This window comes from Acartia tonsa, chromosome 6 (genome assembly GCF_053477335.1).
Source record: "Acartia tonsa isolate MP-2025a chromosome 6, ASM5347733v1, whole genome shotgun sequence".
Lineage (NCBI taxonomy): Eukaryota > Metazoa > Arthropoda > Copepoda > Calanoida > Acartiidae > Acartia > Acartia tonsa.
In genome coordinates, this window is record NC_137265.1 from 32,285,516 (window position 1) to 32,299,157 (window position 13,642).

General features: G+C 30.4%; 1 protein-coding gene across 1 annotated transcript in view; it reads left to right on the forward strand.

Moving 5' to 3' along the window:
- mfr (ferlin family C2 domain-containing myoferlin misfire) overlaps positions 1–13,642 on the forward strand; it is a 97,166-nt gene that overhangs the window by 32,901 nt on the left and 50,623 nt on the right. Inside the window, exons 16-22 of the mRNA XM_080164397.1 lie at positions 787–868; positions 1,399–1,491; positions 5,522–5,554; positions 7,745–7,802; positions 10,591–10,677; positions 11,032–11,131; positions 12,804–12,923. Of these exons, the coding sequence (XP_080020523.1) occupies positions 787–868; positions 1,399–1,491; positions 5,522–5,554; positions 7,745–7,802; positions 10,591–10,677; positions 11,032–11,131; positions 12,804–12,923 (573 nt within the window). The remainder of the gene's footprint in view (positions 1–786; positions 869–1,398; positions 1,492–5,521; positions 5,555–7,744; positions 7,803–10,590; positions 10,678–11,031; positions 11,132–12,803; positions 12,924–13,642) is intronic.

The window sequence follows — 13,642 nt, forward strand, 5'->3', positions numbered from 1 at the left end:
CTATTCAGCAGAATGTACCAATTATGTAAAAATCCTTATTTTTCAAGTTGGACGTTATTATTTCAGTCCCCAGTTTTGTAATAAAAAATCGGTTAGGAACAGTTATTTCATCTGAACTAAAACTATTTCAACTTCAATGTTTTTTTTTTTGTCTGAAAAACTATTTTAATTTAAGAATACAATATATTTATCTTATTTATGAGTATTCTCCCTGTTCAAATAGTTTTCCTTCGGATGAATTATCATTAGTTTTTGATAAGAAAAGTTGGATCATTTTAAAGAAAAAAAAATATTTTTAATTTATCAGGATCCTAAAAATTTCCTGAATTTAGAAAGTGACACAAATACTTATGAAGCTTCCTTACTTTCTTGCTGAGAGCACTAAACCTTGCAGGATTTCTTTTCCTTTCAATAAGCAACAAATCAATGTATACAAAATGGGAAAATCTTTCCTCAAGTTCATTTTCTTTCTTGATAAAGGATTCTCCCAATTAATAATTGATAGATATTTAATGATTATCAATTATAATGCAATTGGTTTTAATCATGGATATTTATGCTGAAATTCTATATTATAGGAAAATTAAAAATTTTAATTTGGTTCATATGAAACAAGAATAAATATTTGTATTTGTAGCTGAGCAGTAGTGAAAAAAAATAAATTAAACTTTAAAGCGTTATGGATGTTTTAGAAATGTGTATTGGTTGCATATTTTGAGGAATAATATAATGGATTTTTTTTTTACATATTTTTGGAATTTTGTTCTGGGATTTTGTGTGTTTTAGGTGATGCAACGGCAGTTTCTTCGCACTGGTGTCACACTCGGCACTTTCAAACTTGATGTGGCTACCATTATGGCACAACAAGGTAGGGTATATTAAGTTTTAGCATAATTGTGCCAATTGGTACTTTAAAGCATGATAAAGATACATACATAGCACAACAACTTATTGCAATGGTGTGCCAATTGGCACTTTCAAGCTAGATGTAGATTCTATCATGGCACAAGGTAGGCTAAAAATTATTTGGCACTGGATTGACAATTGGCACTTTAAAGTTTGATGTAACTACTATGATTGCACAGTAAGGTAGGATATATTTAAACAATTTGACCTTAAGGGAGGAATAGATTACCTTTGAAATTTTGCTATATAATTATATTGTAAGTAATACAGTATTAGTTATCCTTAAATCCTGAAAAAAGCAAAGAATATCATTTGTCAGAAGTTAATGAATCAATTAACATAACAAACGTTCTAACAAACATACATCTTAACAAATGTATTTCTTAACAAATATATAAACAATTTACTTTATCTAAGAATAAAAAAGTTTTGTTAGGTGATATTAACTAATTTTAAAAAAATCTAAAATTAATTAAGTTTTTTTTATTTTAGATCATCAATTTTACCACAAATGGGCGGTACTGACGGACCCTGATGATACAACCGGCGGACCTAAAGGAATAATTTCAATCTTGATAAAGTATTGTCGTTAATTTCCACCATTTAGCGGATAAATGACATCCTTTTTTGACAAAGAGGACAGCAAAATAAGATATTTTTAAAAAATAAATCACGTTAACAAGTTTCTACAGGATGTTTAAATTCTAGGTCAATTCATGTTTTATATTATCAAATTTTTTTACAACCAAGGAATGTGCTGTTTATTTTTGCAACTTCGGTTAGTAACGTTAGAGATAATTAACCTTATCATTAGAGAAGCCTTGCTGCTACAAAAGTATAAATGACAATGTTCAATTACAAATAAAAAATTTGCTTCGTAAACTTTCGAACACGTATTATTTTTTTTGTAGAATACATCTGTATTCTTAACTAAATTTATAGAAACTTTCAAAATGGATTTTATTTCTTTAAATTGATTATAAGTTTTATCTTAGATAGTCTCAAACATCTAATTCAGTATAACTCTCATTAATGAGAGTTAACTCGCCAACACTTTTTTGCTATTCTTTTGCAAATTTGATAAATTTGAAAAATAATTTACTTCTACATTTAATTTGATTATCAAAATAGTCAACAAGACATTACGTATATTCATCCAAACATGCAATTGATGTTGCCCACGCGATATAAACTGCAACTAAGGTTGTAATTTAATGAACTTTTGAATATGGCAAAACGAATGATTTTTTATATTCTTTTTTGATGGTTCCGCGAGTAAATTTTTTCTTTTATTTCATGTACAATGCAATGCATGTCTATATTTTATGGATAGTGGATATGTGTAGTTATATTTGTTTTACTGGATATAACACATTTTTTTTCATTAATTGACAGTTTTAGATACTTTAAATATGACAGACAGACATACTGCCACATCCTAGACCTAGTTATGATGAAGCTGCGCTACTAATAACATGATATGTAGTGAAATGTTGAAAATTAAATTATGAATAATTTAGAAAGAATTAATAATTAAAAAAGTTTTTATTTGCACACCAACTTGATTGCTTTAATGTAAAAACTTTAATTTTACTCGTTCACTCAGCTTATATTTTAATTTTAGTAATTTCATTAATATCACATGCACAACTTATATAAAGATGCATAATGGGCTAAAACGTTTGAGTTTGAGTTGACCGTAACAAGTAAGTACTACTTAGGTCCAACCACTACAAGGAACTATGGCTACAACGCACTTATGTAAAGCTCTAATTTTAAATTTTACTTTATCTCCTAATAACAGCTACGCTCCTAGGAGCACTGGAGGAAAGGAGGAGGGGAAAAAATCGGCCCACCACTTTTAATTCTAATTTTTAAAAGAAGAAGTACAATGTGGGAATAAGATATTTCTGAGTGGGTACTAATATCCTCCTCTAAAATAGTTATAAACCTTGCCTGAACCTAAAAAGAGCCTCACTGTTAAAAAGAACATATCGGTCCAGCTTACACCGAGTTCCTTCCCGACACACACACACCCTGTTACTTTTTCACAAAGATTACAATAAAAGAGTTTCTACACTTAATAAATCATTCCAACCAATTTTTTTGTACTATACAACATCCTTTTAATTTGATTATTTTTCATACATTCATAAAACATGCATATTTTGAGCAGCTCAGCATCTCTATAACTAAGGCATGTCTGAAAATTTGTGTAATAAAACTTTTTAATACACCCTATTGTGTAAAAAAAAATTAGAAGCTTTTAATAGTGCCTATAAAAAAATGACGCCATACAATACAAATGACCAATAATAGTCAAATCAGGGATAAGGGATGGGAAACGTAGGAAAATATTATTTCAGGCCTATTTTAAGCCTAGGCCTATTTCTAGCCTAATAAACCAGTTTTGGGATGACGCAGTAGTTCGTTATAAAAGCTAATGAAAAAGCTGTGTGTGTGTGTGTAGATAAAGTATAGAATCAAATTCAGGTAGCTAGTTTAAAGTAAAAAACATAACTTTTTATAAACCTATATATTAATGGCTTTTGTTAAAACGAAGTTTTTTCTCTCCCAAAATTTTTTTATCTTTTACTTTGGTAATTTGAACTGTCAGAAAGCTATCGTTGGGTTTCCCTCAGACAGATTTTAGTTTGTATTATTTGCATTTTTATTAATGAGTAAAGATTTTTTATGAAAATTTCATTGCTAATTAAAATTCAAAATAAATAAATAAATATGCACTTGGGTAACATTCTATCAAGTTCTTTGGATACTATAGTGTAATGATATATCTGTACTGTGTTGTATTGTACAAATATTAGGATAAAGGTGTTGTATCAATTCCGTATTAAATTTTTAAAATTCAAAATACAACATCTAATTCATAAACTACCAAATGAAAATTCGTAGCTACCTTTTTTCCAAAAAAAATAATCCCGTTATTTTTGTTTTTTCTATATGGCCCTTTTTTAATGTTTAACTCTAAGCAGATTTAATACTTAAACTAATGTGATCTAACACCATTTATATTTATTTTTTCGTAGCAGACGAAATCATTATTTTTTCTAGAATTGTCTGCTTCTAAAATTTTCGCCAATTGGTGATTGGTTGATACAAAACAAGCCCAAATCACAGAACACTATTGGTTTAGAGCGGTAGCCAATATGAGCCGTCCGCCAGTAAGGTCATTAAATTAGGCAAATGGTAAAAGTTGCATGATCCCTTTCAAAACCAGGCCTAAACCGAGACCTAATTTATGGCCAGGTTTCCTATCCCTTATCCCTGAGTCAAATATAGAGACTAGATTACCAATGGCAGGCAAGTATACATTTAATTGAACAATGGTAGACCAGTATGCCGTCATTTATCACAGTCACTATAAAAAGCTTGAAAAATTTACATTATGTACAATTTTATTCGTGTGGTATGAACATGATTTTCCTTGTTATAAAATATTTTGTGAAAAGCAATTTATCTCTCTAGAAGTGACAAGAAGAAGGAGTGGTATATCCCTGTTGTTTGTTACTGGACATTATGTAACCCCCCGATCATACACACACAAACAAAAATTTAAGTCCTAATATGACTGTCTTTCTAAATCCTCCTAAACAATAAATATTCTTGGATTTTTCTTAATCTCGACTTATATCAAAGAGGTTAAAATTTACCTAGTGCTGCTTCTTAATTAATGTGCTATTAGGGAAATGTCTTGGCCCATGAAAAGGCAAATTACACATTTCCTTAGCGCTTCAAGGACCTCAAGGACCAAGTTTAAGCAACTAACGGTTTATTCCTTCTTCTATAGGTGATCTACTTCAGTTGAGGAAGATTTTATTGACTAGGATATAAAATAATAGAGGGTTGCCATATTGTGACATTCGTGACATTCAACTGGAAGATTTTAAGTTTGCAGTACAAATAATCAAGTATATATTCGCAAGTAGAGTAGCAATAGTAGGATGATATCATTTGTAAGGAAGGGTAAATGGGGGGAGGGGGGTGTCTTCCTATAATATTGAATCACAGGATTTCTAACAAATTCACTGGGGAAATTTTAAAAATGCAAATAATCAAATGTATTAAAAGTATAAAATGGAACACAGACAAATTTATAATTGCCAAAAAAGATTGGAAAAATAAAGAAAGCTGTCAGTTTTATACCATCTATTAAAGATTCTTAAAGCTTTAATTTATGCATTCAACTTTTCTGCAAGTCAAAATTGATCATTACTAATACAAAATGTTTGTTTTCTTCCGAGTAGAATATATTATTATCTTGTAACTTTTTTATTAATAAAAGCAACGAGAATATATCTAAATGTAATCATATTTTTTACTGGAAAAGATTATGAAGAATAAATATAATTTCTTCAGATGTAATATCCCGCTATGGATCTGTCCTTGAAACATCTTGACAAATTACAATTTTAAACATTTATAGGTTGTGACATTTACAATTTTTAAATTGCATATAAATTTTATTTAATGGTTTGCAAAAAAAACTACAATAAACCTGTTGAATGAATACATTTAGAGTGATAAATATTTTCCTAACCGCGGACAACTTGAATACTATGTGATTTATATATATAATCAAGATTGAAATTATTAGGTTATCTGAAATGTGACATCAGCATTATTACAAAGGAATATCCATTTAAATTAATTGATAATTATTACATTGTTTATTCAATACCGGAAAATCGGCCCCTAGAGGCCTCTAGGGGCATTTGATGGGAGAAGGGGCGAAGAGTGAGTCAGCCCTCTATCTTAATTTCAAAAAAAATAATAAAAATTTTCGAGATCCTTTGCTACAGACAAAGAGCCATCATTTTTATCTTAGGATAAGATTTCCGTACGTCAATTCTTCAAATTAAGTTCTTTTTCCACTGATGCATAAACACCAATTGTTTATGATATTTTAGAAATTTATTTTTTTATCTTGGGTGCGTATAAATCATTTATTTCACACCCTACCAAATTTTTCTTTCGGGGTGAGGTAACAAACACATTTTGGTTGTATTTTTTATCCAAATTTCCAAAATGTTGTTATTTTATTGTTGCTGTGCTTCTAATGGATATAATATGCTGCCTTTATTTAATAAACATTATTCAAAATTAATTAATTAATTAAAGTAAATTAAGCCAAAACATTATGTTAATTAATCTTGGTAAGAAAAAAAAAATCTTTTTCTTTTCCTGATAACATTGTCTAAGATACCTCAAGGTTGAGTAGATAGATAGTATTTATTCTTAAACTAATCTTTGAATATTTTAATAGAGAACAGCTATTACCTTTGCTATCAAGTGCTTTGCTAATATCACAAATCCTTATATATTTAATTGTGTATTTTCAAAGTAAAAAAGTATAAAATTGTCCCACTAAAAATTAACACACCTTATTCTTTCTAGACTAATTTTATAAAAAATCTTAAATTTGTCTGCCTGTCAGCAAATTACAATAATTAGCCTTTAAGGTTTGAAGGAATTCCATCATATAATAGTCTTAAACATGCCAAGAACCATAGCAAAGTTTAAGCCCAAATTAACGAAGAAAAATTTAATTTTACTATTTATTTTAACACTCCATTAAAATCTTTTTTTTTCTCGATATAATTAAAAAATAAAGCTTTTTCTTACATTATGTTTCTTTTCCATCCATTAATTAGACAAACACAGACACATACACACCCACACACACCCACACACACACATATGTTCCTCCATTTCAACATCAAAATATCTGAAATAAAGAGTAAAAGGAGAATTTCGCTCATAATGTGGGACATAAGAGGAGAAGTGGGAAAGAAACCCCCTAAAAAAGAGAGGGATAATCACTCATTTTTATTACGTCACATGTCTTTTTTTGAGCGACTTTCTACATATACAAATAAAAATCATTATGTCTTAATTAAGTGCATTAATAATAATATTTTGCATATTCATAGAGGATAACAACTTACAGCCAGAACTATGAAAAAGCTTTTATTGACTATTGATCATATACCAATACATGGCAATACGTTTTCCCCAATTTTGTACCATTTATTTCGTATTTTTGGGATAGCATTAGTATATAAGTAGGTAGAATGAGATAGCACAAAATGGTACCAAAACAATGACGTCATACGATAAAATAACCAACAAGAGGCGAGTATGAATTTTACCATTGCATGGTCAATTACAATGTATACTGGCCTTGAATAACTTTTTTTTATGATGGTGCCATTTTGCGCTGTTTCAGGTACAATTTATAACACCATTTGAATAGCTTCACTTCAGAACCTCCCCTAGAAATTATATAGAGATTTGTGGTAATGTATGCACATCATTATTGTTGGTTTCTCTGGATAATGATCAGAAAATGATTATGAATACATAACAACTGATCAAAAGTAGTTCTTTGTATAACAAGAAATTATTTAGTATTAGCCTCGGGTAGTAAACTTCCAATGGTAAAGACAAATAGTTCCTTTTAGATAATTTAATATTTTCTAGAGATATAATCATTAAACAATAGAATAAAAATCATAATATAAATAATCAAAATATCATAAAGATAAAAATCATAATAGGTTTTATTGCATCGTATTAAAAACAGCTTTCCACGGATATATACATTTTAATATTCATAGAACACTGGTTATAATACGATGCTATACACAATTTTTCAGTATGGCTGAGTACCGGTTCTAATCCAACTAATATTTATCGGTTTCGAAGCGATACTGGAAAAATGAATCAAATTCAAGACGTTGAATCAAATTTTTAGGATGTAATACGAAATAAATGTGTTGAAAAGAATTATAATTTAAATGGCATTTTTTGTGTGAACAGGGCGATGCAGTAAAAATTCCTCCAAAGAGTGAGAGAGACGAAGATGATATTGAGGGGTAAGTTTTGTTTATTAGCTATACTCTTTATTTTGGACCAAAAATTGATGTATATCCCCAGCAATAATAAACAAAATTACCCTTCCGTAGATTATATTGATTAATTGAAAAGTTTGGAAACTGCTATCTTGTCCACATAATCAAGATTTGAATAAGGTACCCAAAGTTTTAGACAACTTATTTGTAAAATTGAAAATGATTGAGGGATTGCTACTTCGCTTTCCCTGTATCTTTTTATCTCTTTCTATAATTGGACGAAAACTTTTTTTGAATATTCATTAGAATTTTAGTCATTGTACCAAGTTTCATAAAATGTGACTATAAAGTTTGTAAGTAAGGGCCTTTTGTGTAACTTTGTAAGTAAATTGCGTAAATGTAAAAGGTTTCGTTTTCCTAACTCTACAAAGCTGTAATAAATATAAAGTTGAACATCCTTTAAATGCATATGATCAAACTAACTGCTGGACCAAAATACAGGCTGTTTCTTTTTAATAGAACAAAATTATTACGTAATTTAATTTACTAATCCTTAATTGCTTCATTGGCCTCGAGATTTATATCAGCCAAAAACATATCAGAGTTCTAATAAATTTTGCCCTTAAAATTTATTTTTACATTGTTGTTGAACTACATCTAGTATGAGACAAATTTCTTATATTTGTTTCAATATTTTTTCCATTTTATACTAATCTCGTTCTTATTTTATTTTTGTGGCTGCAAATGAATGTTTTAAATTACTTTGTCAATGTTTCATATGCAAACATTCTATAAATAGCAATTTTAAATTTAAAACTTTATATTTTTTGCCGCTAATCTTCTAATTTTGCCGTTAATTTTCTGTTAGAATTTGCTACTGTGTATTTATGTTATTTTATTTTTATTTTTGTGGTTTTCTTAAAAATCTACTAAGTATCTTTTTTAATAAAAAAATGTCCTTCTTAGTTTTTAATTTGAAAAACATATTTATATCATTAAAAATGTTAACTTTAAGGATTAGGATGCAGCTTCGTTACTACAATATGTGAAGTTTTAAGCAAAAAGTAAAATATAATGTATAATAAAATTAGCTGAGTAATCGGTAATATTCCCTATAGCATCCAGTGGACCAAATTTCCCGTCCTTCTTTCAGCTTATTATCAAAACTAACTAATTTAGGGGAAAGTCATGATTATTTATCATGAGGTGCACCAATGTTTTGCTTAGGTTAGGTTAAATTGGTTTCTTTGTTGCTCCGCCGGGTCAGGACTTATAATAGGGGCAAGATATGAAAATTAATACATTTAGTGGACGTTTTTATTATTTTGCTCCTTGTTTCTTCCCTAACCTGACTTTGCTTGCTTTTTTTTGTTCAAATAATCAAGGAATGGGTGGAAGGGGGATTATATGGCCCAACAATAATCTACAGGATGTTCCCAAGTAATCTAATCTTAGTATTTAAGAAGACAAAGAAGTAGATAAAATAAAATTCCAGGAAAAATTAAATTATACAATGTTGGCTGAGTTGAAATTTTTAAAATGAAGATGATTACGTCCATAGCATAGACGTACGTACATTTACCCCCCCCAAACAATTTTCGCGGGTAAATACCCCCCCCCCCCCCCCCAAAATAAAAAATCTCTAATAAAAAAAATTTTAGGGGGGTAAACTAAATTTACCCCTGCCAACAGATTTCAGGGGAGTAATTACCCCCCCAAGCAAATTTTACCCCCGGGGTAAAAATTTTTTTGGGGGGGGTAAAAAATTTGCGGCGCGCCATTCCCCCCCCCCCCCAAAAAAAAAAAACGAATTACCCCCCCCAAAAAAATTTATAATAGATTAATAATGATAAACCATTATTTATTGTAAAAAAAAACAGACTTTTTCTTTATTTTTGAGTGTGCTGTTTTCTTTGTTGATCACAATAAAGCAAGTCATTGTATGTAATAAAGATACAATTAAGCATTATTTTGCAAATTTTGCATTAATTTATGAAAAAAGAAAAATAACTCTTTATAGATTGTTTTGACTGAGGTTTATGGATGATATTTATTTATCACATCGTATTATAGACAGCCTTTGCGGATATTAAAAAGGAAAATTATAAGATAAAAACCATTTTTGTTAGCCCCGATGGGCCGAAGGCACGGGCTAACAAAACTGGTATTGATTTCTTAAAAAATATTCGTTGAAAATTGGCTATGATATGATGCTATGCATGATTTTTCAGTATGGCTGAGAACCGGTTCTAATTCAGTGGATATTAATCGGTTTTGCCATACTAAAATAGTTTTCCTTCGTTTAAAAAAATCGTTGCCTTCTTTACTGTGCATAAATTTCTTGCATTAAAAACTCCAAATTGACTAGCTCTTATTATCCACCTGGGTGCCACTCCAGAAAATGACAAAACCTTTGTTGAAATAAGTTTAAATTATTACCATAATAAAACGTAAAATCCAGAATGAGATTAAACTAATGGAAAGAACCTTGAACTTCAAACAGAAATATGGACAGTTATTTTTAAGAAAATTTGATGTATTGTTTTTTTGTGGTTACAAGCAAGGGCATGTGGAAGTAGAATATCTTCACCCAATGAGTAAATTTAATTTGTGACATCCATTTCCATTCGTTTCAAGCGCCTAATTGCAAGGCTAAATATTGGTTATATCATTTTTGAATTAACATATTTTTTTTCAACATATTTTTACTATAATGACTTATTTTCTTTATCGACGTTAAGTACCGGATGTAAACGTTATCATGAGATGCGAAACTACTTTAAACTATAAAGTTATAAATTGTTATATTTAGAAACCTGTTGCTACCTGTTGGAGTAAGATCAGAGAGGCAGCGAGCTAAATTTATTGTAAGAATCTACAGAGCTGATGGTTTACCAAGGTATCTTTTCCAATTAATCAAGTTTTTTTTTTACATAATTTGAATATGTATTGTTCTATATTTATGACAAAGATGGACAAAACAATAAACTGCTGCTATGTCAGATGCGCGTTGCAATAGTTAGGAAGATATTGCCTTAGTACTTACCGCCATTTCGGGGATAAACCTGAAATTAATTTTAGAATTTATTTATGCATAATCATATACGTCGTCTGAAAAAATACGTATTTACGTCACTTTGAATTTAACAAAGTGTTTGATACATGCAATTTTTTTTTAATGGTTAGGACTTGAGTATGAAATTTGATTCAATTTAAAATTGTGTAACATTTTGAAGTAAATAATCTTTTCCAGGATGAATTCTTCACTGGTGGCTAACCTGAAGCACGCATTTGGAGCCCCTCCTAAAGATCTGGTTGATCCGTATGTACAAGTCTCATTTGCTGGACTTTCGGTAAGTTATTACAGAGTAGCCTCGCTGCTAAAAACTCAAATCTAACTGGAAATATACTTAAATACCAAGAGTACAAATACAACTTTTATATTTTGTTTCTGCAAAAATCAGGGCTCGGCAGCCGTACATAACCCGCCAATTTTAAACCCACATGGGTACTTTTAAGAGTTAAGCAACTGTATGCGTGGAACAGGTTAAAGTAGCCAGCTAAATTCTAAAGCTTTAGAACGTCTATTTCAATAAGACTTAGAGGCGAGTTACACGCAACGGCCGAGCCCTATCACAAAAATGCATTCAATTCAAGCATAAGAAAACTTTCACCACTCAGTTCTAAGTCATGAAAGATTATTTCCACCACCACCATCACACAATTCAAAAATAAAATTCATTCGATCTTCCCCTTTTAAAATCATATTTTGATATGCGAAATATTTGAATAAATTCCTTCTATTCAGAATTTTGTTTTCATTATGTTGGGTTTGTGTGTAAGCCATTAAGAAAACAATTTGCTTTGTAAACAAATATTGAACAAGGAAGAAAACTTTAATAAAAGTGAAACACAACAAATCATACATTAAATATATAGGGCTGTGTTAGCTATTTAAAAATGAAGAAACAAAGCTCTTTATATTGTCTATAAAATGACGTAATACAATACAAATGACCAATGATAAGCTAAAACACAGACTAAATTACCAATAGCAGACCAGTATACATTTTGATTGACTAATGGTAGGCCAGTATGACGGTATTTTTTATAGGCACAATAAAAAGCTTTTTAAAAAAACATAATTTTATTCAGTTTTAAATGTTATTTAATCGTCAAATAATTGCAAAAATAAAAGAATTTTAACTTAAATGTGTCTATAGCTTAAAGCATTTAAAACTAATGAGTCCTATGATGTCATACCATGAAAATAACAACTAACACATCCTAAATGTATAAAAGCTTTGATGTAAGAAATACTTGTGGAACATTTTGTCCTATTTCTTTGGAAGGGAAATTCAATATAATCTGCAAATTCATCATTTATTTTATTCTTCTAACAAATTTAAACTCAATGTAGAATCTTGCATTTCTATAACAATCCTGCAGGTCTGATACAGAGACACTCCTAGTTAAGGATTAGAGTTAGAAAAATGGATCTATGTATCCTTATACTAAAGTAACAGGATGTTTGTTTGTCTGTACCGAAGGATCTCGCTAACCGCTGAACCGATCGGGTTCTCCTAGGGTAGATTCTCATAGGTCCTGGGAAGGTTTTTAACTATTTTGGGGGAGGGTATCACCACCCTCCCGAGAGATATCACAATAAAATCGAAAAAAATGAAATATTCCTGCCGCATAGTGTCGCTAGCGTATGAATGTCTCTACGTAGCGTAGTGGCGCTGCGTAGAGACATGAATTTAACAGCTGATTGACCATAGACAAATTATTTCTCAAGTTAGATATTTAAAATAAAAAAAAACATTTAAATGCCACTAGAGGCCTCTAGGGGCATAGCCGCTAGTAACTATATATAAGAAAGTGTTGTAAAATTTCAAACAAGAAGTGTTAACAAAATAAAGGTATACAGTAGCTGCAATATTTGCAATTTATTTGGGTTAACAACCCCCCCCCCCCCTCCAAAGTTTTTGTATTAATTTAGATATTAATAAGGAAATATTTCAGGGTCGAACCAGTGTGAAAAGAAATAGTTACAGTCCAGTTTGGAATGAGCAGATAGTTTTCACGGAAATGTTTCCACCCCTTTGCCAAAGAATTAAAATACAACTACGAGAAAGCGACGCGGTATGTAACTTTTTCCATTAAGCATGAGATGAAATTTATATAATATAATCTATAAAAATACTAAAAATGAAGGGTTAACTATTGCTTAATCATAATAATAGGGCTGTAAGTTGTTCAAGATAAGGGGAAGGTGGATAAAATTAAGGTTAGAAACTAGAATTTGAATCCAAAATATGAAAATATTGACAAACCCCAAACTGTCCCAGTTTTGAGCAAGACGATTCCTGTGACATCATATAAAAAAGGAAGGGGGGAAGAAAATCTCTTCCCTTTTCTCCCATCTCTTTTGAAGAGATTTTCTTCCCCCTTCAATTTTTCTTCCCTTCGTCTTGCTCAAAACTTGGACAGTTTGGGGTTTGTCAAAATATTCCATTTAAAAACAACTGATTCCAATTCACGCAACCTTGCAATGCGTTACATAGTTACATGCATTATTATTAGACTAGCGGCTTCGCCCCTAGCCTCTAGGGGCTTAGGCCCCAAGAGGTTTGATAAAACCAAAATTTCGTATTTTAGATTTTTTTTTTTGGGGGGGGGGAGAGGTAGTACACCCTATTATTTTAATTTTAGTTTTAAAAAGAAATTTTTTTTCGGGTGGGGGGGGTATTTTTCATTTTTAGGGGGGGTTTGGGGTGTCCTACCCCCCAAAAAAATAGATATAACCCTTTCCGGGACCTATGAGAAGCTACCCTGTTAAGGAGATCCCGATCGGTTAAGCG